Source organism: Erpetoichthys calabaricus, chromosome 10 (genome assembly GCF_900747795.2).
Source record: "Erpetoichthys calabaricus chromosome 10, fErpCal1.3, whole genome shotgun sequence".
Lineage (NCBI taxonomy): Eukaryota > Metazoa > Chordata > Cladistia > Polypteriformes > Polypteridae > Erpetoichthys > Erpetoichthys calabaricus.
In genome coordinates this window covers 147,451,460-147,478,686 of record NC_041403.2, presented here as the reverse complement: position 1 = coordinate 147,478,686, position 27,227 = coordinate 147,451,460, and the positions used below count along the sequence as shown (strand labels likewise).

The window sequence follows — 27,227 nt, the reverse complement described above, 5'->3', positions numbered from 1 at the left end:
CTTGGATATCGATACGCCTACCCCCTGGAGAGTGTTTTTCACTTGGTTGGCTGTTGTGAAGAGGTTTCTCTTCACCATGGAAATGAGTCTGCGATCATCCACCACTGCTGTCTTCCGTGGACGTCCAGGTCTTTTTGCGTTGCTGAGTTCACCAGTGCTTGCTTTCTTTCTCAGGATGTACCAAACTGTAGATTTTGCCACTCGTAATATTGTAGCAATTTCTCGGATGGGTTTTTTCTGTTTTCGCAGTTTAAGGATGGCTTCTTTCACCTGCATGGAGAGCTCCTTTGACCGCATTTTGTCTGTTCACAGCAAAATCTTCCACATGCAAGCACCACACCTCAAATCAACTCCAGGCCTTTTATCTGCTTAGTTGATAATGACATAACGACGGACTTGCCCACACCTGCCCATGAAATAGCCTTTGAGTCAATTGTCCAATTACTTTTGATCCCCTGAAATGAAGGGATTGTGTAAAAAAAAAAAATGCTTTAGTTGCCTCACATTTTTATGCAATCGTTTTGTTCACCCCACTGAATTAAAGCTGAAAGTCTGCACTTCAACTGCATCTGAGTTGTTTCATTTAAAATTCATTGTGGTGATGTACAGAACCAAAATTAGAAATAAGTTGTCTCTGTCCAAATATTTATGGACCTAACTGTATGACCCAAAGGACATTCATTTTACATGCGGAAATTATGAACATACCCAAAAATGTCAACCCAACCCAAAAAATACTAAAGCACCTGAGAGCTATCAAAACTGTATGATTATTAAAAATGAACCAAACACGTGTAGGCTACAGAAAATAAAGTGCAAAGTACAACTCGTTTATTTTAATGAAAATCAACATGTTTTAACTATTTAGCTCGAGTCTATTAATAATTAATGATATTCACTTACGAATTTTACATAGCGTTCACCGTTATTTTTAAAACACTGTCGTGAACCAGCCTGCCTCAAGTGGGCATGTCTCTAGAATAGCTGTCCCGCCCCTTTGCTGACGTAAGGGCTTGCGAACTGCCTGCGCATGTGCACATTGCAGCAGGCCTGCCGGTGAATGGAATAGAGTGGTGCTTGTGGAAGAGGCGGCAGGATTTGTAATTTTATTAACGTAAATGTCACGATTTTTTTTTCTCTGATTGCAGTTAATGCTGCGCGCATCTGCTAGTGTATCTCAGTGGAAATCGTATCTTGATTAAAAAATAGTGAGACGTTTTGCTTTGAAATTTTTTATCCATTCCGGAGAGCCTGGCTGCAGAGGTGAGTTTCCAAAGTGCTGTAAACTTTTTGCAGATATACATCTGCAGCAGTTTTGGTCATTTTTTTCATGATGCGCATGTAGATATGCCTGTTACACATACTATATAACACGGAGCTGTACCCAGATTTTTTACTGAAATTTTCACTTTGATAAAAGCACATGTGCAAAGATTGCCGAGGAGATCTCCTATCAGAATGGCAGCTTTAGAAGTCGTAATGCAATTCCTTTTCACTGTAATGTTTCTGTTTATTATTGTAGACATATTGACGTTTAGAAACAAGCCTACATTTATGAAGAGATGCCTTTAATAGACGTGAGAGGAGTGAGCGTGAACTTTCCTTTTACGCCGTACAAATGTCAAGAAGATTACATGTCCAAGGTGATGGAATGTTTACAAAAGGTAAGCATGCACAGATGCCCAGTGTTAAATGGATGTTGCTTGGTGTCTTTTAAGAATCTTCACACCGAACTACATTAACACACATTCTGCATATAAAACGGATAAATGCATATAAAATACGTTTTATTTTATATAGTATGGTTCTCGATAAAGCTCAGTCAAGGTGCTTTTCCAGTTATTCGCTGCAGCACAGTGAGAGGTTGGTGTTTATTGCTCCTATCTCATGGAATCAAGCATCCTGAGTTCAAATGCTGTTCTCTATTGCCTTTGAGGAGTTTGCATACTGTATATTCCTCTTATTGTACTTCCCTTTTGCTCATGTCCCATTGTGCTGCATTAGGCTCTGTCCCATCATACCCCTTAATCGGTTTAAGTGGATTTTTGAGATATTAGCGATGTGAAAAGTGGACATTTAACTGACATGCTTAGGATTCAAAGCTGAATGACTTAGTCACTAGACCACTCTGGCTGCCAAATTTGTATACGTTGGTTATAAATGTTTTCAGAATTAGCACTGACTGGTGACTGTAACAAGGCATATGCTCACATTTACTTGTCCAGGGCATGAGTGGAATTAGTAATCAACACCTCAGGAATGTCTTTGGGAGGTAACTTGAAATTAAAGTACCTAGTATTGCAGCTAGTTGTTCATTTTGTGTAAAGCATAGACAGGAATCAGACTAGAAATTAAACTTGGGTCACTGTAGCTGTGCGGCAGGATTGGTGGTAAAGCAACTACATTTCAAAATGTTTTAAAGTAGGAGTTTATTTCTCTGATGCAGAAGGATGTGCTAGAGAAAATATATACAATCTTCAAAAACTAATTGACAAGTTTAAAGTAGTCATTGTTTAATTGTAAAAAGTGGGACAGTGTTCAGTTTGGGGAAACTGCTGTGTTAAGTAGGGTCGATTTTGTTGAAATGTTTAGGTTTTCTTATAGATGCAGCATTCTGACAATGCTGTTTTGTCTTCCTTACCTGAAAAATATCGAGAGTAAAGTAGTTATACTCACTAATCATGGTGCTGGAGGGTGGTGACAAGTCACATGTTGATTAGCACATGAAAGTAAGAATTTCACATTACAGGTGACAATAATAAACCTGTTTTGAGATTTTGTTAGCAGTAGGAGCTCTCTTAATCTTGAAGTTTTTTAATTTCCCAAATCTATTAAGCCTAACATTTTCTTTAATAAAGGAAATCTCTTGTTATATATTGTCTCAACCACACATCCCATATGGGCTTTCTGGATATTATGAAACATTTTGATACAAGAGAAGTGATTCTTGAGGAATGCTTAATTACATTATGTTCAGAAATTAATAGATTTTTTCAGGATGTCAACAATGGAAATAAAAATGTTCTTGAAAACAGATAGACCGGAGTATTTCCATAATACTATATCTGTGTTGTCAAAATGGATTATAAATTACCTGCAAAATATTATATAAAATCCACCAGCTTTTAATTTTTGAAATGTCCTGTTCTACCCTTCTATGCTACCCAAATGGGATTAAATTAAAGAAAATCTTCATTACATAACTCGGCAGCTCTTTAATGTGATATAATTTATAAAAGTAATTTTGTGGTAACAGTGGTATACTGTAGATGGGAAATTATCATTTTCCGCCTATTGCAATATCGTATTGTTATGGCCTATAAAGAACCCAGGGGTGCATACAACCCCAAGTTAGAAGAAAATGGGATGGTATGGAAAATGTAAATAAATAAAAAAATATGCAGTGATTGTTAAATTTACTTTGGCATTTATTTCATTGTAGACATTATGAACCCAAGATATTTCCTGTTTTGTCTGGTTAACTTTATTTCATTTGTTAATACACATCCATTGCTGCATTTCATCATATGATTTCTGATGTATTTTAATCACAGCCATAAGGGAAGGACATTGAAGTTCCTGGGCTGTAACATTCTTACATATATACTGTAGTTGTGTTAAGCTGTAAAGGTGAAAAATCCTCAATATGTTTTGCCTTTAGTTTTTGAGTAGTATTCTTACATACATACTGTAGGTCAATGATTATTTGCCGAATTAAAAAAAAAAAAAAAAAAACAATAAATGAGTGCAGAAATGTGTTTATATATAGCAGCTGAAAATGTCCACACAGGCATTCCTCTAAAATTTCCTCATCTTTTATTCATCCTGTGTGTATGATGAAGTAGTCATTTGAAAGTGTATGTATTATTTGCTTATTATATGAAATGGTTTTGATGCATTTCTCAGTCTTAGGAAAATGTGATTGCTTTATTTTAAAGCAGGTACTGTAGATAACTAAACTACTTGTTTAAAAATGCATAAAAGATTGCATTTTCTTTCACTGTGCATCCTTTTAGTTTTTCCAACTTTACTACCTTGGGTATAAGGCATATTTTAACACACAACTAGGGGCAACTCCAATATATTTTTGCAAGCCCGTTATAATTATGGGTGTAAGGCAATAGTTTCACTTGCAAATTGGAATACTTGAGGTATAAAATAACTCGTAAGCAAAACAGACTAGTTGTGGATTAGTTAAATTTGAGACTGATGATCTACTGTTCACTGAGACAGCACTTAGGCCTGAGGAGCAGTTAGTACGTTACTATCCCATGTACACTGCAACTGACCTATAGGCTCCATGGTTGTTTTTGGATCCGTGGCGGCTAAGGATGATGTGTTGCTCAGTTTAACAAGCCTTGGAACGTTTTGCCAAGTGACAACTCTAAAGTGAACTCATGCATGTAAACAGCGGTTTTTAAGAAACCAGGTTTCCACCTTAACCAGGCTACTTACCTTATCCTACTTTTGCGTGCGTGTGTAAATGCATAAATAAATGAATAATCCACAACTTCTGTGATCTGTCTGTGTTTCGGAACAGTCTGTCTATTGTGTGCATATGCGTTCATACAGAATGACTTGGAAATGTGTTGGTTATTCTCCCCTGTGGCTCCGCTTTGATTACTACCTAGTCATAATCTTTTTTTGGTTTGCATGATTCCACCCACAATATATGAGGCTTAATTGGTATAAGGACAGGTGAATAAGTATACCCAGTGATGCACTGGTGCCTCGTTCATGTTTGATTTTTGCCTTCCAACGACTGCTCTGTTTTTGGAAAATATTATATTACTAGGGGGCTTCGCTTCGCTCGCCAACCCCTGGCGTTGGGTTTCCTGAAATACATTGATGTATGTATGAGATAGATCGGAGTGTAAAGGTGTAGATGACGCACATAGGAAGTAAAGAACCCATAGCATGGCACATTACAATGATATATTGGAATATGTCTTCATGAACAACATTTGTAGTAAAGATGGTGTGTTGTCCTTGAATGAGTTTGACTCCTTTAGTTCTCTGTTGTTTACCATTAGTAATATGAATAATTGCACTTACTGTTAATATGAAGCGTTTTCTGTGGTTGTACTGTTAATAATGCATCACTGTAATGTGATTCACTTATGCTGTATAGTTTGGACGTGTGAGGATGACGTACGTTCAATATGGAGCGTTCGTTTATTCTTATTACAGTTTGGACGTGTGAGGATGACGTACGTTTAAAACGGAGCGTTCGTTTATTCTTATTACGCGTTGTAGGCGCCTTCGGCTTTCGTACTAACTCGCGCCTTCCGTACTATTATGCTGTGTATGGTGGACCTTTGTGGACTCCGAACTTTTTCCCGTTTCACTCTGGGGCAGGGGGCTGAATCCTCTTTTTTTGTGTGGCTGTGTCGTTACCTATGGGTGTGTTGCTTCATTTCTTATTTACGTTAGTTGAGCTCCTTTGTTTTTGAGCTGTGACGCGTTGTAGGCGCTTATTTACGTTAGTTGAGCTAATGTTATACCTCCGGTGCCGTGTGTGTGTTTCATGTGGTAGTCGCTGTAGGCGTATGCGCCCTCCGTACTATCTCGGGTTTGACTATGCTGTGTTTTGTGGACGTTTGGGGACGCCGTACTCTCTCCGGTTTGATTGTGGGGCGGGACGCCGAAGCCTGTTGTATTTGTTTTGTCTGTGAGTACTCATATTATTGTATTACTGTAATGTGATTCACATATGCTGTGGAATCCGTATCTCTGGGGCGTCTGTAACATCTCGGGGGTCTGCCTGCGGTGTGTTAGACGCGTGTTGTAGGCGCACGCACCTTCCGTCTGTGAGTACTCATTAGTGTATTACTGTAATGTGATTCACATATGCTGTGGAGTCTGTATCTCTGGGGCGTCTGTAACATCTCGGGGGTCTGCCTGCGGTGTGTTAGACGCGCGTTGTAGGCGCACGCACCTTCCATACTATGTCGGGTTTGACTATGCTGTGTAGTGTGGACGGTTTGGGTTCCGTATTGTCTGTGCTCAGTTGAGCTCCTTCATTATTGAGCTGTGACTCCTTCGTTCTCTGTGGATCAGACTTTGCTCGCTGTCGGCGCCTGCGCACTATGTCTCCTGCGTCCATGGGCATGCCTTGTACCTGCGTCCATATCCGGTTTGTCATTCTCGGTTAGTAATATGGATTAAACTTTTATGTTTACAAGTACATGTACTTACTTTCTGCAGGGGTAGAGAGGTAGAATTGATGCATGTGCAGCTCTATAGCCCTAGTGCCAATTAACACTACTGGTATGTTCTTTCTTTCTTTCTTTCTTTCTTTCTTTCTTTCTTTCTTTCTTTCTTTCTTTCTTTCTTTCTTTCTGTCTTTCTGTCTTTCTGTCTTTGTCTTTCTGTCTGTCTGTCTGTCTGTCTGTCTGTCTGAAAAATAAATTGTTCCAAATGAATACCAAGGTAGGTATAATTTTCAGACTTGGCTTGATTGCGTCATATGCATATGCAAGCTTTCGAGGCAACTAAGGCCCGTTCTTCAGGCAGGTTGTAAGTTGCAGGTTGATTACAACCTGCCTGAAGAAGGGGCCTCAGTTGCCTCAAAAGCTTGCATATTATAATCGATTCAGTTAGCCAATAAAAGATGTCATCTTGTTTGACTTCTTATCGTTCTTTTAGAATTACTTTTGGCTTCAGTGTGATATCCCTAGTCATGCCTTGAGCATGGGAAAGGCACTATATAAATAAAATGTATTATTATTATTATTTTGCTTTTACTCCTGCTTATGAAGCCCACTGAGGTAAATTATGACTTTAAATGAATTTTAGTAAAAAAAAAAAAAAAAGTATTGATAGTAATTCATTTATGTCTAAGTATGCTTTTGAATCGATCACAAATTAGATTCAGGAACTTTGATTTTTGTCCATTTTTTAAAATTATTTTTTTATCTTTTAATGATGTAGGTGTGCTCTACTAAAAGCTGATTGTTTGTTTAATTAATAATATTTTTCTTTAAAAAGTATACCGAATTTACCTAATAACAGGAGTTTGTTTCCCTAGCTTGAAAAAAATTGATATGTATATAATATTATTCTTATTTTGTCTCTTTGCTATAGGAAGTAAATGGAATTCTTGAAAGCCCTACAGGTACTGGAAAAACCCTGTGTCTGCTGTGTTCCACACTTGCATGGAGGGAACATTTTAAAGATTCTATATCTGCCCGAAAAATTGCTGAAAGGATGGATGGAGTAGAAATGTTTCCAAACAGACCAATGGCTTCTTGGGGTAAAGCAGATAAAGAAGGGGACACACCAGGTAATTATGAATTGTATTCAGTGCCACAATTCTAAATGGTTGCAGAAGTTTTTATTTTGCAAGTAATATAAAAAAGTGTCTCTATATCTAATGAAACATAAGTTAGCTGTGTTGAGTATATAAGAAAAAATGACAGGCATCCTATTCAGTTAAATGTAATGTTTAAAAACAAAAATATAATATTATCAGATTGTAGTGTTACATTTAATAATAATTTTATATCCCTCATTTGAACCAAAGGTTAGTGTTCATATAAAGCCTTTCTAGTCTTGTAACATTTTTGTTAGATTTAGTATTAGGTACAAAAAGATAATCTAACAAACATTTTTTTTTGTTTTTGTTTGCTCAAAATGAATACATCATGAAAGTTTTTAATTGTACCTTCATCTAATGCTGAAAATAAGACCATTTACAGATCATTCTTACATTTCATGCTTAAGAAGAACTAAAAATAACAGATGTGCCTTTCTGCCTAGCCGTTGCCTTTATCCATACGTAAAAACTGAATTAAGTTTGCAATCCAAAAAACTGCTCACATTTAACAGAAATATTACACTTAATATTACATTTGAGGGGAACATAATTCTAGAATTGCAGCATTTTATGCAAATTTAATTTTTGTTTTATTGCACAGGTTATTTTTTACTTTGCTTTGTGGTTTTGCCTAAGTAAGCCTAAAAATCACAACTTAGATTGCTTTCATAAGTTTTTGTTGAACTACATGTCTGTTTCTGTATCAATTCTGAAACCCTCCCATCTGAAGTGTAATCTTGTTAATGCCAGTGTAGGTGAAAGGCAAAAAGTGTTATAGTAAAAAATACATATGGCTTTTATTTTTTAATGTTGCTGCTGCTTTACTGGAATTTTCCATCTGAATGGCTGTCTTGTTCTCCTCATACTCTTCATGCTGCTACTGCAGTTGCATGCTCAAACATTCTTATTTTGTGTTGTATGTATGTTCTTTGTCTTCACATATATGTATAACAATGAATTTGAAGCACATACTGTATTCCAGCTGCATATTGATTATACTTCACAACTTCGTATTTGACTCACTACTAGCTTTTGTAGAAGCAAACATAAAAATTATTTCCTTCCTGAAAAATGTAAATAAAACAACAGCTGACAAACATTATAATCATATCCATTTTTACTTCATAATGCCCGTAAGCATCCTACCCATTCCAGAAGGCAGAAGTGGAAACTCAGTTGCAAGATAGTCTACATCAGGGGGTCGAACTCCAGTTCTGGAGGAACGCAGTGGCTGCAGGTTTTCATTCTAACCATCTTCTTAATTAGTGACCAGTTTTTGCTGATAATTACTTCTTTTAATTAACTTGACTCAGGCTCCTTAGTTGTTTCTTTTTCCTTAATCAGCGGCCAAACAATAATGAGACATGAAACAAGCGGCCACATGACCAGCTCACCTGTGCCCATTACACAAAATCTGAAAACAGAGAAAGGTGGAGGTGGAAAGGTCTCTGCCACTTGTGTTGTGAAGAGGGGGGCTGAACGCACCCCAAGGAGATGTGGTCGCTCCTCAGAAACCCTCTTTTAAACAGTGATACAATGGGAAACAGTTTTTTTTTTTTTTTTTTTTTACATTCTCTTTGCTCGATCAGGTACTGGCTTGCTGCTGCTGCCATGCCGCATGATCTGCATCTCACACGGCGCTTCGAAGACTTAAAAGCCTGTACAGCAGCTGTCCTACTCTTTGTGTTTTACAGTATTTCTGGCCCCGGCCGTGGTTAAATATTTTGGCACAAAGTCCCATCTCACGAGAATTGAGTTCTTGGTATTTTTTAGTTCATAATTTAAAAACGGAATAAGAATCTGAGAATCTAACAACATCACATTAAAGTTCGATAAATTTTGAAAAGAATGGCACCAAACATATATATGTAGTTTTTAAAATAAGCCGATTTTAAAGCGAGACAAAAAACGTGACATAAAAATGGCACCGTTGCACTTTTAGGTTTAGGATTTTATATATGTAGAGTAGATGTACAGTGATTAAAGTCATTGTAGTAATAAATAAGCCAATGCCATTCCAAAGAGATGTGTCTCCTAAAAAATAACTTGATTAGTTGGGATTTAATTGCACACCCCATGATCAGCTGCTGCTGAAGCAAAGTTTTTCCACTAATGGCAAACCTCTAACTTCTTCCATACTTCCCCTGTTTAAAAGACTTTTTTTAGGTTTCTTTGACTTGTGTTGTGAATGGCCAGCACTGATAAATTCACTTTTTGTTAAAGGCACCACTCTGGCATTACTATGTCACCATACATTAACAGATCATGGTTACTGAAAAAAGCACCATTACAATGAGTTGGACAGTTCTTGGTGCTCGCTCGCAATATCCTGCTCTGCATTTCAATATCTTACATAGGAGATTTGTTTGCTATTAGGGCCGGCTAGCAGAAGTGTATAACAGACAAATGTATAGGTTTAAATATCACCGTGGTCACACTAACTGATTTTCTGTTTTAAAAGACTGAAAATTTGGCAATTCTTTTAAAGTTGTAACTATTGACAATAGTTGCTTGGCATTATATGTGAATTCATGTAAGAGAGTCCAGTGTTTCCTATGTTTTACTGCCCTCTGTGGTTGTTTTATGATAGATGATTTAAAAAATTTTCCACTTCTTTTTAAAAAGGTGTTGTTTTAACTTTCAAAATGTAAGTAATGTATACATTGTGCTTTATCTGAGATATTAACTTTTCTGAACAAGTTTCATAGAAGAATAAATGCAACAAATGTCAAAGAATTCAGTTCAGTGAGAGCCAAGTTGTTTCAAATAGACACACATGCATTATGACAACAATAGTTTACATTTTATATTCATACAATGACATGTTTAAGAATTTCAGTACATGTTGTACTGTAATAAAATATTATAATTTTAATATTTAAGGAGCAACACAACAAGCTATTCTGCTGATTGGGCTTGTTGTTTAAGTCAGAAAACACTTTAGGCCTTAACACCACAAAAAGTAATTTTGAGAAAATGTTGTTTAAGCATTTTTCCATCTTTCACTGAGCACGTTGTGGATACTATGTCAAAATAAACAGTCAGTGTGAGACTTAAATGGGGTAACAGGGCCATCAGGGCAGGGAAACATCTGGCATCCTCCCTTCAGCTAATTTTAACTATTTAATAATTTAACATTAATGCATTTTAATGTTTATTGCTCTTTGTAATCACTGTTATTTTATTTGTTTCTTAATTTATTAGTGATATTATTTTTGTTATTTTGTTACTGGCTCAAGATTAAATTACTTAAGCTTTCATTATTAACTATGGATGAGAAAAAAAAATGGGTGAGAATTTTGATCCTTAAAGTTGTTACTGAGATAATTTTGGACTGTTTTTCTTCTGTCGATTTCAAATATTATCTATCATTAGCTAATTGTTTTAAATCCTGTTTTAGATCATTTTCCTGTTTTAGTTCATTAACAGTTTTGACCACACTATCTAAAAATTCATTTTTAATATCAGTCTAGCAAGTGTCACAGCTTTTTAGATCAGTAGCTATATTTGAGACAAGATTCCTTTTTTTGATAGAGCATGGTTACTCACAAAATAACTACTTTTTTTGTTAATAATACCTTATTGCCCTTATTTAAATCTTGCAATAAAGTTCATATTGTCATCTCTTACTATGGTTTTTTTTTTTTTGTTGGGGAAGCTAAATCTTGATCTCCACCAACATAACATGCAACTGACAACCTAACGCAACCTGTCAAAGATTTTGTCAAATCCTTTGCTATACAAATTGACATTTTCATAGAGATTGATGCATTTCCACATATATCTGTGGGGATAGTCTGTGGAAACTCTTCAAGGATGTTTTAGATATTTGGCATAAAAATAATTTTCAAAATAGCTAGAAGCAATTGCTGACATTTGTAAGCTTATCACAAATATACAGGATTTCTAGTGCTGTTCATAGCAAAAATAGAATACCATTATAAACACAATTCATTTTTGACCACAAGAGAAATAGAGAAATAAATGCTTGTTCCATTCATATTTAGAACATGTAGAAAGGTCAAAAACAGGTGCATCTATTAAGAATGCTGACAATATACAGATAGAAAAGATATCTTTAAAGAAAATTATGGGACATTTATAAATATCACAGTTGAATGAAAGTGAGGCTTGTGCAAATGATGTTTTAAATAACAGAAATGCTGCAGCTCAATGCGTGGAAACTCTCCAGAATGTGTGATGGTACAAACTGTTAAAAAAAAAACAAAAAAAAAAAAAAAACTGGAAGAATCCTAACTCTCCCCTTTTAAGTCAGTGGGTAACTGATGTTTTATATTATTTGAAATTTGAAAAAATAAAATTCTCACTTAGAGGAGAATTTCTGTGCAGAAATTTTTCAAAACCTGGCAGGATCTAATCAATAATATTTTAGAATAAGCTTTTAAAGCACCGAGGAAGCAGATTCTCTCCCTATTCTCCTTTTTTTCTTTTTCTTCTCCATTTATCTATATTCACTTATTAATTTATCTATTTACTTATTTTTACTAAGTTTAAGTTTTATTCTGCTGCCCATGCTCTCTTTCTCAGGGGTGGGGGTTGATTTGTTTTCAATCCTATTCTTGTAAAATTGATCTATTTGTATGGGATATTGTGTGATTTCAATAAAATCAATAAAATTATTAAAAAAAAAAAAAAAAAAAAAAAAAGGGAATACCACAGGTCCAGGTTGCTGTCCTGCAGAATTTTATAAAATCTTGTCTGTGAAATTAACCCTGTTAATGCTAGCTTTGTTTAAGAGAATTAGAAAATGTGGGATATTACCTAAAATATTTCACCAGGTCTCCATCACTATTTCCCAAAGAATAAAAATCTCTTAGACTGTGTAAGGTGCGTAAGGTGCCTTATCATGAAGATATCAATGGCAGTTGGAGATGTTTTTATAAGAGCTTGAAAAAGAAATCTATGGAAGTATTTGCATAATGGGATTGTGGAAGAAAGTGCTCTTTCAAGTTTACAAAGAAATAAGACTTTTCGAGCCATCAGGAGCTTATCAGGAAGAATTCAGGGAGGTTATGTCTGCTAGAAAAAGAGCGGTGATCTAGTGAAATTCAATCTCATGTCTGGAAAGGAACAGTGGTTGTATATTTTTGTTTGGCTAATGTAGGGAAAATATAACGCAAAATTGTATTGCATATGTATGGATCTTGAGAAGTAGTTTGATAGACTTTGAAACAGATAAGTGTATTTGGAATAAATTACTCTATAGACTAGATTCTACTGTGCTGTAAGTGTATAGAGAAATATATACAGTAAATAGTCATCAGTGTGACACATAAAGATAGTTAAATGCATCAGACTGCTTTGAGATTGTTTCAGAAATCTGTTTTAGCAGTAATGCTTGTTAAAATTAAAATAAGATGCATTTTGACTGCTCATGGACTTCTTATTTCCCAAATATCTTTAAGCAATAAACATGCATGTTAAAAGATAATGAAAAAGCAGCATGATATATATAAGTTGGCCAGGGTTACAAAAGGGCCCGGGTGTTTCTAGCTAGGGTTCTAAAAAGAGTGCAGACTTTGCTGTTTCATGTCCTGCGCAAAGAAAATATTATTGTGCTCTTTCTTTTCCTCCTTTACTTAACAGCGGCCATTTTAAAGTTCAGGACTGCATTTGGAATCCTTGATTTAACAATTATGATGTGGTTAGTGCAGAGAAACAAAATATTGGTTAAGTTTTACCAGTGTTCATTGTATTTATATGTAACTCCTTTGAAATTTGCTCATATATATTTTACTTGGGTTTATTGTTATTTGCTTAGATTATTTTTGCAATGTGCACTTTTTGCAGAGTCGCATATATTTTTAATTAAGTGCACGATAATAGCAATTAAGTATTGTTGATCTATGTAGAGAGTCCATCTGTATAAAGATTTGTGAATATTGTACATATATCCAACTGTTTTTATATAAAATATATCTGTTTTAACGATTTTTGTTTTTCTAGCTTATTACACTGATATTCCAAAGATCATTTATGCTTCCAGGACACACTCTCAGTTGACCCAGGTTATAAGCGAGCTTAAAAATACATCTTACAGGTAAACAGTTTTCATTCTCAAAGGTTTTGAACTAAACCATTTGATCATACAACCTAATGACTTGAATATTCTTATGAACACTACAAGGTTGTCATTGCAATCATGAACGTCCATTACAAATAAAACCTAAATGTTTTCTGTTTGTACAAGATCACAAACATTGTCCTGCACCTCTAAAACTTTTAACATTTTTAAAGAAATATAAATGTTTTTCTGTTTTTGTTTATGTTCAAATAAATGTGCTTTGTTTTGTGCAGCAGCATATCATGTAAAAGCAGTGATTATTTAGGTGTATTATAACATGCTTTTCAAGGATAGGTTAGAGATTTTCGTTACCGTGCATAATTTTGTTCAAAAATCTGTTAGATTTGGAAGAGGCAAATGGTTTTCTAGTGCAAGCAGTAGTGTCAATTGTCTGTCTGTTTTAAATAATTATGAACCATAATATGGCAGCTGACAGAAATTTTACTTTTAGGTGAGGAGCTTAATTTTTCTTCAATGGTTAGTGCTTGCACCTTAAAGTTCTATCAAACTTAATTTTTAACTCCATCTGGTCACCATGTATGTAGAATATGGGCATATTTCCCACAGTTCCCTGTTCCTTTCCTAGGGGTATCAGTTTACCTTTCACATTTAGAAAATGCATATGTTAAATTAGTACGCAACACTTGGTTGTACCCATTTGCCTGAGAGTTATCTCTTCAGTGCACTGACTTCTTGTTCATTGGTATCCCGTGATATTAAGAATGTTTAAGTGGGTTCAGTAAGAGAACAAATGGACTGATAAATGGTGGGTGTATGCATTACAATAGTAAATGGATGCTCATGCTCATAGTTACTTTTTGATAACCTTGTGCTATTATTGCATATTTAGCTAATGGCTTTACCCAAGACAACTTACAAAAATCAGGATTCAATATAGTTGGAGCACAGAGAATTTAAGGGGCTTACTCAAAATTTTGTAGTAAATCTGCTCCAAAAGTGAATTGCCAGCCTTATGGTTTATAGTACAGTGCCTTTGTCATTAGCCCAGTACTTCTCAGACGACTTCTACATGGAGCCATAAGTGTAACTTTCAATAAGCCAAGTGAACCTTGCATAAGAAATTATTGTATTTCCATGATACAAACAATAAATGTTAGGCCTGCACTTACACAGAGAACCTGTACAGTATGTTGACATGGTAATGATATCACTCTTTGGGTTATATTTAGAATCACCTTCTACAATTACTTGAATGGCTTACCAAATAAAAATAATTATTCATAAGTAACAACTTATGTTAATCAGATACCTATTTCTGTCTGGATCATATTTTTTTTTCGGGAGAGACATGAGTGATGGCCCAACAAAAAGGTTATCCCTGATTATTGTTTTGCATGTTGTACCAACATACCTAAATTTAGCACACTGCAAAAAAAGATGATCTCATCATGTTTATGATGATGTTTGTTTTTGTTTGTAATTTTGTTTCATAACTCAAAATCTGAATGACACAGTTATTTCCCTTGGCCTTGGTATATTTAAGCTCATCTTCTAGTAAACTCTATGTTGCCTTCATTTTGTTTACAGAGGAAGTAAATAGCACAATAAAGTAACATCCTCCATTAGGATTATTTGTCTATTAACAAATAATTTAAACATGAAGAAAATGCCTGTTTATTCTGAATTAGTGTAGACCTAAATATCTCCCTCTCTCATAACTTAAGTTCATTCATATTTCTTAATGTCAATTGGAAAATAAAACATTACATTTAATTGCAAATAATTGTAGGGTCCTTTATAAACATTATTGTGTCATGTAATGGTTTGCTGTGCTTATCCAGTATCCATAAACTTTGTGAGTATTGCTAAAGTTGTTGCCTGTGATACTTTTAAACTCAAATGCATGGCTTCCCGATCAGGTTTTACATATAACCTAAAAGATCATGCTAAATGACTACATAACCCCTTCACTACTCCCCCTGCACTTTTCTGTGGCCTTCAAAGGGGCTTCTTCCATATTTTTCTTTTCTCTACACATTGTCAATTAACCTTAACAGACTTCATTCTTTTTATTTTCTATTGTAAGACATTTCTGCCCTTTCACAACAAGCCTGTTTATGTTTTGACACGTTTGCATGTTGTAGTGTTTTATTTTTATGTGTTTATTTTTTTTAGACTAAATTTAATGACTGGTCATCAATATAAGATTTTGTATGTGCCACCTCTTGATGATGATCCTCCTTTTGTTTGCACCTCTTCTTAATTATATTTTGCTTGAACATCATGACCAGCACAGTGCATTTTTAAGGCAGTGCAGAACATCTGACAAAAGAACAAAAATGTTTGTGTGGGTGCACAATCATGGGACACATACAGCCTTTGAGTTGTAGGTTAAGAACCAGTGTATCACATATTTGACTCTTTTATATTTTGTAGTAAATTTAGGAGTAAATTACAAGGTGAGAAACAATGACTGAAATTTAATTATATTGCCTTTCTGTTTCAGACCAAAGGTTTGTGTTCTAGGATCAAGAGAGCAACTGTGTATCCACCCAGAAGTGATGAAACAAGAAAGCAACCATGTGAAGGTATCCCTAGTCTTTTATAAACAATTCTGGCTTTTAATCCAGTGGATATACTCACTGTCTGAATCAATGCAATTTGCTTACTTTGAAATATCATCTTAGTTAAACTTGTGATTTAGGCATTATTTTACCATGATTGGTGTTTAAAGACAACATAATGAATACAAGTAATGAATCTAGATGATTTTCGCATCCTCTCCATATTATAATAAGTTGTACATTTATAATAATTTGAATGTTCAAATATAGAATGTAATGAAATTGTTTCCACGTAAATAGACAGAGAAAATACTTTAGAAGACTTCATACTTTATATTATTAAAAGAACATTAGAAAAATCCTGTAACAAGAACAGGCCATTCAGCCCGGCAAAGCTTGCCAGTACAATCCACCTAATTCTTTCAAAGTCTAGCTTTGAAGGGCCTTAAAGTCCTACTGTCTCACACACTACTTTGCAACTTACTCTGGTTGTCTGTTTTTCTCAATGTGAAGAAAAACGATCCAATGTTGTTCCAAAATTTACCCTTAACGAGTTTCCTACTGTGACACCGTGTTCTAGTTGAACTCACTTTAGCAGCCTCGATCCACTGGAATATTTCCTTTTATAATTTTAAACACTTCAATCATGTCTCCTCTTAATCTTCTTTTTCTTAAACCGAAAAGGCTCAGCTCTTTTAATCTTGCTTCATAACTCATCCACAGGAGTCCTGGAAATAGCCTATTCTATCTTCTCTAGACTTTTTCTAGCACAGCTATTTCCTTTTTGTAGCCATATACTGTAGATAGTTTCAGAGGAATTTCCTATCATGGCACACATCCAGTCTGATGTATATTATATATTACCTATTGTTTGTTATATTTTTCAAATTTCGTAATTATTTTATGACAATATCATTTAAAAATGCTTTCTAGAATGATAACCATCAATCTTTTTTTTATTATTTTTATAAATGTTTTAAGTTATATTTTTTGTTCCAGAGTGAGCTAGTGCAAGCTTTTTTGACATCTCACGTTTTTTATTAAAAGATTGTGAGTGTCTTGATTTTGCTGTGACTATTCCTTTTTGTTGTGTATTTCTTTGATTTATCTGTGTAAAGAAGTAAATGGAATTTCCTGTCATTTCCTTTACTCTTTTCACCTGTTTTTATTATCCACAACTTTGTAAAATGTTATACCAATTCCTATTCTTTATTTAAACACAACTATTTATGTGTGGTATATGTAGTTTGTGCATTCTCTCTTTCTGTTCACCGGAAATTTCCCGGTTCTTCCTACAACCCTATGTCAATAAGTCTGGATGTGTGACTTGCATAAATTGGTGTTCTTTCTAGGCTTGCTTCCTATATCGCACCTAGTGTTTTTTGCTTCGTTCAAATCTCCTGAAAAGCACATACTGATTTACGTAATCTCACCACTATAAATTACAGTATATTATGCCCTTATTATGACACACTTAGCATTAGTGTATTGCAATGACAGTTTTCACAATTATTTTGGATGGATGGAGTTTTCCATCAAAGATGGTTGAAGCTACATTTTTTTTTTCTTTCCTGCACATCTATAGATTACTAGCTGAAATACCTGGCATTGCCCAGGAGGAAAGTAAAGTGTTTTTTTTTTTTTTTTTTATTGTTTGAGAAAAAAACAAAACTTTAAAAACTCACTAATGGGGTTGTATTGTTTACTGAAGTGCCTTGTTATATGGAATGTTTTTAGTCTTTCCATCTTTAGCAAATATATAACAACAACAACATTTATTTATATAGCACATTTTCATACAAAAAGTAGCTCAAAGTGCTTTACATAATGAAGAAAAGAAAAATAAAAGGTAAAATAAGAAATTAAAATAAGACAACATTCGTTAACATAGAAAAGGAGTAAGGTCCGATGGCCAGGGTGGACAGAAAAAAAAAAAAAAAAAAAAACTCCAGACGGCTGGAGAAAAAAATAAAATCTGCAGGGGTTCAAGGCCACGAGACCGCCCAGTCCCCTATGGGCATTCTACCTAACATAAATGAAATAGTCCTCTTTGTAGTTAGGGTTCTCACGGAGTCACTTGATGCTGATGGTCATACAGACTTCTAGCTTTTAATCCATCCATCATTGTTGGAACATCACGGTTCTTTGAGTAGATGGTGGTGGTGCAAGCCACCACCAAAAGGACACCAGAAAAGGAAACAGAAGAGAGAGTAGGGGTTAGTACAGATTTTAGAGCCACCATGAATAGTTATTATAATGAATTGGATATACAGAGTATCAGGATTTAAATTACAGTGAAGTTATGAGAAGGCCATGTTAAAATAATGTGTTTTCAGATGTTTTTTAAAGTGCTCCACTGTATTAACCTGGTGAATTCCTATTGGCAGGCTATTCCAGATTTTAGGAGCATAACAGCAGAAGGCCGCCTGCCTCACCACTTCTTTTAAGTTTTGCTCTTGGAATTCTAAAGAGATACTCATTTGAGTATATAAGGTGTCAGACATTCCGATATATAAGATGGGGCGAGATTATTTAAGGCTTTATAAACCATAAGAAGAATTTTAAAGTCAATCCTGAATGACACAGGTAATCAGTGTAGTGACATCAAAACTGGAGAAATGTGCTCGGATTTTCTTTTCCTGGTTAGGATTCTAGCAGCTGCATTCTGCACTAGTTGCAAACAATTTATGTCTTATTTGGGTAGTCCTGAGAGGAGTGGGTTACAGTAATGTAGTCGACTGAAAACAAATGCGTGAACTAATTTCTCAGCATCTTTCAATGATATAAGAGGTCAAACTTTTGCTATGTTTCTTAAGTGAAAAAATGCTGTCCTAGTTATCTGATTAATATGTGATTTAAAATTTAGATTACAGTCAACAGTTACCCCTAAGCTTTTTACCTCCGTCTTGACTTTTAATCCTAATGTATCCAGTTTATTTCTAATAGCCTCATTGTATCCATTATTGTCAATCACTAAGATTTCAGTTTTCTCTTTATTTAACTTGAGAAAGTTACTATTCATCCATTCTGAGATACAAGTTAGACATTGTGTTAGTGAATCAAGAGAATTGGGGTCATCAGGTGCTATTGATAAATACAGCTGTGTGTCATCAGCATAGCTGTGGTAGCTCACGTTGTGCCCTGAGATAATCTGACCTAACGGAAGCATGTAGATTGAGAAGAGCAGCGAACCCAGGATAGAGCTTTGTGGAACACCATATAGGATGTCATGTGTCTTTGAGTTGTAATTACCACAACTAACAAAGAATTTTCTCCCTGCCAGGTAAGATTCAAACCAATTTAAGACACTGCCAGAGAGGCCCACCCATTGACTAAGGTGATTTCTAAGAATATTATGATCAATGGTGTCAAATGCGGCACTCAGATCTAAGAGAATGAGAACAGATAAATGGCCTCTGTCTGCATTTACCCGCAAGTCATTTACTACTTTAACGAGTGCAGTTTCTGTACTGTGATTTGTTATAAAACCTGACTGAAATTTATCAAGAATAGCATGTTTATTGAGGTGCTCATTTAACTGCATAATGACTGCCTTCTCCAGAATTTTACTTAAGATAGGCAGGTTAGAGATGGGTCTAAAATTTTAAGAGCCGAGGGGTCAAGATTATTTTTCTTAAGTAGGGGTTTAACTACAGCAGTCTTAAGACAGTCTGGGAAGACCCCCGTATCTAATGACGAATTTACTATGTCAAGAACATTATCAATTAGCACGCCCGATACTTCTTTGAAAAAATTTGTCAAGGACGCAGGTGGAGGGTTTCAGCTGAGAAATTATTTTATGTAAATCAGGTAAATCTATCCTAGTGAAAGAGTTTAATTTGTTTAAAACGGAATGTTGGGGAGATATACTATGTTATTTCTAATATCATTAATTTTTTGATTGAAAAATACAGGTTCTTAGGGCTTCGTACCCTTGAACGTGCCACATAAAGTTGTCCATGTGAGAAACAGGCTGTGTTCAAATTGATTCCAGCATTTTTCAATGATTATCCAAATGTTCCGAGCATCAAGTGGATGATAACAGACATACATGACCAAATCTCCAATTAGTCTCTTCCAATTGAAATTGTTTTACAATGAATTAAATGTTAAATACTTAACCAATTAAATGAATATAAGTTAAATATCATAGCTATATTTGCTTTATACTTTAACTTCAATTTTGATAAGTTAATAAGTTTTTTGATTATGAACGTATTAAAAACAAATTTTACGAAAAAATTGTAACACCAACACGTTAGCTACGATGTTGCAAAACAAATGACATTTAGTTCATTAATGAATAAAGAAAAATCGAAAAGAAAGCCACTGAATCCACAAAATAAATATAGGATGTTTATGGTAGATAAAAATAAAATTGCTTACTTATCTTATATATAATATAATCAAAATATAATTGCAGAATACGTTTGAAGTAGTGTAAAAACGATGGTTAAAGCAAAGCCTTTGCTAAGGTTAATTTTTGTTTTGTGGTGTAGTAATAATTTTTACATGCAGAATTTCTGACAACGTAAAAAAAGTCAATTAAATTAATAGTATTATGAGGTTGATTTAATTGTATTACCACTACAACATTGTTACAATAAGAATAATGCAAGATGAAAATATAGTTAACAAAAACAAACATTAAATGACAAACAAATATTAGTACAGATTTTTCATGATAAAACTGTTGGATGCTGTTACAGAGCACACCAGAAACGTTCCAATCATCATGTAGATGATAACATACATACAACACCGCAAGATTGGTACAGTATGCTTTATATATAAGACGCTGTATGTGTGTGTGTGCGTGTGTGTGGTGGCTCTGAGGCTAGGGAGCTGCACTGGCAATCGGAAGGTTGCCGGTTCGAATCCCGTAAATGCCAATATGGACTCTGCTCTGTTGGGCCCTTAAGCAAGGCCCTTAACCTGCAATTGCTAAGCGCTTTGAGTAGTGAGAAAAGCGCTATATAAATGCAAAAATCTTTTTTTTTTTTTTCTTTTCTATATGTGTACATATATATATGGTGGCTTGAGTCACAAACACAGAATGAGTCCCAAAAATAGTTTGGATGCCAACCTGGCCAACTCTATTTAATTTCAAAAGCAAAAGGCGTGCGGTGGTGGTCAAACATAAAGAATGCTGGCAGTCATCTCCAGTTCGCCCTCTGGTGGTCGTTCCTAGTATCAGCTGGATGATAACATGCATACAAGACCACAAGATCACCCCCCACCTTACCCAGAAGGGGGTGGGTTACGGTTGTTTTCACCGTATAGTATTTTTAGTCGACCAATGAGAAACATGTGTACCAAGTTTCATGAAAATCGTTCCAGCCGTTTGGAAGTGATGCTGGAACAACTGTCAGTAATTAGGGAAAAGTATAGCTTTCTTATAACATTCTCAGTGTTTGACACAGCAGCTGCAGTTGTGTTTTAATCTCTGTTTATAAAATGGAAACTTCATTTTTTTCACTTGAAAAGATTCATGCAATTTTTTTTCTTTCAGTGTTCAGCCCTGATCCCCATATTCTCATATAGGAGCCAAACCTGGGATTTTGGTGAATTAAATTTGATAATTTTATATATAAGTTACTCTTCACAGGGCTGCTTATAAACAGAAAGAAATTAGTACAGAAAAGTCAAATTAACTTTATTTGACATTGTACACAAAGACTTGTAGATCACTGAGGGGAAAAAAATCCATCCATCCATTTTCCAACCCGCTGAATCCGAACACAGGGTCACGGGGGTCTGCCGGAGCCAATCCCAGCCAACACAGGGCATAAGGCAGGAACCAATCCCGGGCAGGGTGCCAACCCACTGCAGGACTCTAATCAAAATTGGAACTGTTGAAAGCGGAATGCTTTTTCAATGCATTGTTCTTTGATGGGTCTGTGCCCCCTCCGTGCCTTTTTCATGCCTTGTACCCAATCCTATTGCCGCTGCAATTGACTCCATACCTTGTGACCCTGAATTGGATTAAGTAGGGGTGAAAATGTATAATATGTGCACTTAAGATGTGAACTGCATTGGATACATCAAACATGCTAAAATAAGAAGGTAGATACGTAGTGGCAAACAGAAAAATGAGTAATTAAAACATTTTTGTTAAGTGCTCTAGAAAATGGTTTTGTAACATCACATGTATAGTCACTTTGCATATCATTTATGATTAAAACATTATCTATATCACAGGACAATTAATCTGGTTATAAATGTGAACATATATTACTTCTTTTGTAAAAGAAATACAAAACCAATTTTTCTCAGAATGTTCACTTTTTGACAGTTTTGTAGAAGACGTGAACATTTTGCTTTTTTCTTAATGTATTTATTTTTAAATTATGTCCTTGAACTTGTCATCAAATTATACATTTGTCAATTTATCAGTTTAGGCAATAGCATGTGCGTCCATAATATATTTTAATGTAATTGACTGATACCTTTTTATTTCTTTAATACAAACAAGTTTTTCTTTTTTTTTTTTTCCCTCACCCAGGTTCACATGTGCCGAGCAAAAATGACATCTCGCTCCTGTTTGTACTACAACAATGTTGAAGGTAAGAAGACAAATTATTCACTAAATCTTGCTTTTTATTATACTTTATAATAGTTATTGATATCTGAATTGTCACTGGCATGAGCAATACATGAATTGAGCCTTTATAGAAACAATATCTTTTGGTGTTAGATCTTAAGGTTTCATTCTTGCTGAATCTAAAGTTCAGAATTTCACATTGTGCACCCAATAATAATATAAATGAGACATATAATGTGTAGCTACAGCTGTAAGTTGTTTGGGAAATCTGTAATAAATACAATTAATATGAATTTATATTTAACATGTAACATTTTCAAATGCACTTAATTCACTTCAGGGTGAGATGTGTTAAAGTCCATCCCCACAGTCCTGAACAAAAGGCATAAAACAGCCTGAGAGTCCTTCAGAGAGTCCAGTTAAACGCATAAACACACTCCTAAAGTGTCTTAATTTGGACTTACAAGTCAATGTAACCTACTTCTCTTTAATAATATTGGTGGAAAACCGACATAAGATATGGGAAGAATGTACAGACTCCACACAGACAATGTGTACGGGTGGATTTAATATTCAGGATACTGAACCCACGTGGTAACAGTGCTACCCATTGCGTCATCCTGCTGCAGTTGGTTCAATTTAATAAGTTCTAATGAAGCATGCTTCCATCCATGTACCCACAATTCTTCAAAATAATTATTAAGAATATGGAAGCATAAATGCAATATAAACACATAATTTTGAAACATAAATAGAAAAGGACCATCCATCCATCCATCCATTGTCTCCCGCTTATCCGAGGTCGGGTCGCGGGGGCAGCAGCTTGAGCAGAGATGCCCAGACTTCCCTCTCCCCGGCCACTTCTTCTAGCTCTTCCGGGAGAATCCCAAGGCGTTCCCAGGCCAGTCGAGAGACATAGTCCCTCCAGCGTGTCCTGGGTCTTCCCCGGGGCCTCCTCCCGGTTGGACGTGCCTGGAACACCTCACCAGGGAGGCGTCCAGGAGGCATCCTGATCAGATGCCCGAGCCACCTCATCTGACTCCTCTCGATGCGGAGGAGCAGCGGCTCTACTCTGAGCCCCTCCCGGATGACTGAGCTTCTCACCCTATCTTTAAGGGAAAGCCCAGACACCCTGCGGAGGAAACTCATTTCAGCCGCTTGTATTCGCGATCTCGTTCTTTCGGTCACTACCCATAGCTCATGACCATAGGTGAGGGTAGGAACATAGATCGACTGGTAAATTGAGAGCTTCGCCTTGCGGCTCAGCTCCTTTTTCACCACGACAGACCGATGCAGAGCCCGCATTACTGCGGATGCCGCACCGATCCGCCTGTCGATCTCACGCTCCATTCTTCCCTCACTCGTGAACAAGACCCCGAGATACTTGAACTCCTCCACTTGGGGCAGGATCTCGCTACCAACCCTGAGAGGGCACTCCACCCTTTTCCGGTTGAGGACCATGGTCTCGGATTTGGAGGTGCTGATTCTCATCCCAGCCGCTTCACACTCGGCTGTGAACCGATCCAGAGAGAGCTGAAGATCATGGCCTGATGAAGCAAACAGGACAACATCATCTGCAAAAAGCAGTGACCCAATCCTGAGCCCACCAAACCGGACCCCCTCAACGCCCTGGCTGCGCCTAGAAATTCTGTCCATAAAAGTTATGAACAGAATCGGTGACAAAGGGCAGCCCTGGCGGAGTCCAACTCTCACTGGAAACGGGTTCGACTTACTGCCGGCAATGCGGACCAAGCTCTGGCACTGATCGTACAGGGACTGAACAGCCCTTATCAGGGGGGCCGGTACCCCATACTCTCGGAGTACCCCCCACAGGATTCCCCGAGGGACACGGTCGAATGCCTTTTCTAAGTCCACAAAACACATGTAGACTGGTTGGGCAAACTCCCATGCACCCTCCAGGACCCTGCTAAGGGTATAGAGCTGGTCCACTGTTCCGCGACCAGGACGAAAACCACACTGTTCCTCCTGAATCCGAGGCTCGACTATCCGACGGACCCTCCTCTCCAGGACCCCTGAATAGACTTTTCCAGGGAGGCTGAGGAGTGTGATCCCTCTGTAGTTGGAACACACCCTCCGATCCCCCTTCTTAAAGAGGGGGACCACCACCCCGGTCTGCCAATCCAGAGGCACTGTCCCTGATGTCCATGCGATGTTGCAGAGGCGTGTCAGCCAAGACAGTTCTACAACATCCAGAGCCTTGAGGAACTCCGGGCGTATCTCATCCACCCCCGGGGCCCTGCCACCAAGGAGTTTTTTGACCACCTCGGTGACCTCAGTCCCAGAGATGGGGGAGCCCACCTCTGAGTCCCCAGGCTCTGCTTCCTCATTGGAAGGCATGTTAATGGGATTGAGGAGGTCTTCAAAGTATTCCCCCCACCGACCCACAACGTCCCGAGTCGAGGTCAGCAGCGCACCATCCCCACTATATACAGTGTTGACACTGCACTGCTTCCCCTTCCTGAGACGCCGGATGGTGGACCAGAATCTCCTCGAAGCCGTCCGAAAGTCATTCTCCATGGCCTCCCCAAACTCCTCCCACGCCCGAGTTTTTGCCTCAGCAACCACCAAAGCCGCATTCCGCTTGGCCTGCCGGTACCTATCAGCTGCCTCCGGGGTCCCACAGGACAAAAGGGTCCTGTAGGACTCCTTCTTCAGCTTGACGGCATCCTTCACCGCCGGTGTCCACCAGCGGGTTCGGGGATTGCCACCACGACAGGCACCGACCACCTTACGGCCACAGCTCCGGTCAGCTGCCTCAACAATAGAGGCACGGAACATGGCCCACTCGGACTCAATGTCCTCCACCTCCCTCGGGATGTGGTCGAAGTTCTGCCGGAGGTGGGAGTTGAAGCTACTTCTGACAGGGGGCTCTGCCAGACGTTCCCAGCAGACCCTCACAACACGTTTGGGCCTACCACGCCTGACCGGCATCCTCCCCCACCATCGAAGCCAACTCACCACCAGGTGGTGATCAGTTGACAGCTCCGCCCCTCTCTTCACCCGAGTGTCCAAGACATGTGGCCGCAAGTCCGACGACACGACCACAAAGTCGATCATCGAACTGAGGCTTAGGGTGTCCTGGTGCCAAGTGCACATATGAACACCCCTATGCTTGAACATGGTGTTCGTTATGGACAATCCGTGACGAGCACAGAAGTCCAATAACAAAACACCGCTCGGGTTCAGATCAGGGGGGCCATTCCTCCCAATCACGCCCTTCCAGGTCTCACTGTCATTGCCCACGTGAGCATTGAAGTCTCCCAGCAGAACGAGGATTCCCCAGAAGGTATGCCCTCTAGCACCCCCTCCAGGGACTCCAAAAAGGGTGGGTACTCCGAACTGCTGTTCGGTGCATACGCACAAACAACAGTTAGGACCCGTCCCCCCACCAGAAGGCTAAGGGAGGCTACCCTCTCGTCCACCGGGGTAAACCCCAATGTACAGGCTCCAAGTTGGGGGGCAATAAGTATACCCACACCTGCTCGGCGCCTCTCACCGGGGGCAACTCCAGAGTGGTACAGAGTCCAGCCCCTCTCAAGGAGATTGGTTCCAGAGTCCAAGCTGTGCGTCGCGGTGAGTCCGACTATATCTAGCCGGAACCTCTCAACTTCGCGCACTAGCTCAGGCTCCTTCCCCTTCAGAGAGGTGACATTCCACGTCCCAAGAGCCAGTTTCTGTAGCCGAGGATCGGACCGCCAAGGTCCCCGCCTTCGGCCACCACCCAACTCACACTGCACCCGACCTCCTTGGCCCCTCCCATAGGTGGTGAGCCCATGGGAAGGGGGACCCACGTTGCCTCTTATTGACCATTATATAGGAAAATAACTACTGTTTAATTTTGGATGGACGACATCTAAAAACAAACACATTATATGTGACGATGTACCCATAACAGATGCCATCAAAGTCTCTTGAGAAGTGAAAGAAAATGTAAAAGTCTTTAAAAACATCCTGTGATAAATGATTACTATTCAACTTTGATTCAGTCTGATGCAATGACAATGAACTTATGAGTTTATATAAGGTAATAACTCCATACGTCTTTTAAATGACATAATAGGAGTTCATTTGGGCCAAGTTAAACAGTATAATTTAATAAATGGTGTGATAATAATTACCTGACTCATTAAATGTTTTATATTTGACACAGTAAAAGAGCCTTACAGCTTTTATCGTCTAATTTCAGAAAAAAGCACAGATAAGGAACTTACAAATACAATTCTGGATGTTGAAGACTTAGTTAAAAATGGAAACAAACACAGGTATAAATGCTTTTCCTTTTGGCGCTTCAAGTTTTCCACTTAATGTTTCTATTTTGTCTTTTTACATTTTTCATATTTTATGCTGGTGTGATAATTTAAACTAAATAAGCGAGTGCAAAGATAAACTGTTTTACTTTTCAATATGACAAAACCTGATTTGCTAAAAAACTACCAAAATATGGTGAAGCACTACCTACAGTGTCTGCTAGAAGGAACTGTTTTATTGCTTTCTTTGTAATTTTATCTTGGATCCGATTAGCTGCTTATAACTGATGGCTATTAAAGGGTGAGGCATCAAGAATAGACATTGTCCAAGCCAGTTTCTGTCTTTTTGGAGTTACACTGTGTAGGCTGTAATCAGCATTAACATTTGTGAGGCGCCATCTATTGAAATGTAGTATGCAATACACTGATCTGCCATGATATTAAAGTCACCTGCCTAATATTTTGTAGGTCCCCCTTGTGCCACCAA

At 37.4% G+C, this 27,227-nt stretch overlaps 1 protein-coding gene across 4 annotated transcripts in view; it reads left to right on the top strand.

The window, feature by feature from the left end:
- Positions 1-1,049: 1,049 nt before the first annotated feature.
- The window catches only part of rtel1 (regulator of telomere elongation helicase 1), a 132,304-nt gene continuing 106,126 nt past the window's right edge, over positions 1,050-27,227 (top strand). For all 4 annotated transcript variants that reach the window (XM_028812062.2, XM_028812061.2, XM_028812060.2 and 1 more), the window contains exons 1-7: positions 1,050-1,263; positions 1,523-1,664; positions 7,087-7,285; positions 13,286-13,379; positions 15,871-15,952; positions 22,434-22,494; positions 26,680-26,755. In XM_028812062.2, the coding sequence (XP_028667895.2) occupies positions 1,563-1,664; positions 7,087-7,285; positions 13,286-13,379; positions 15,871-15,952; positions 22,434-22,494; positions 26,680-26,755 (614 nt within the window). In that variant the 5' untranslated portion in view covers positions 1,050-1,263; positions 1,523-1,562. The remainder of the gene's footprint in view (positions 1,264-1,522; positions 1,665-7,086; positions 7,286-13,285; positions 13,380-15,870; positions 15,953-22,433; positions 22,495-26,679; positions 26,756-27,227) is intronic.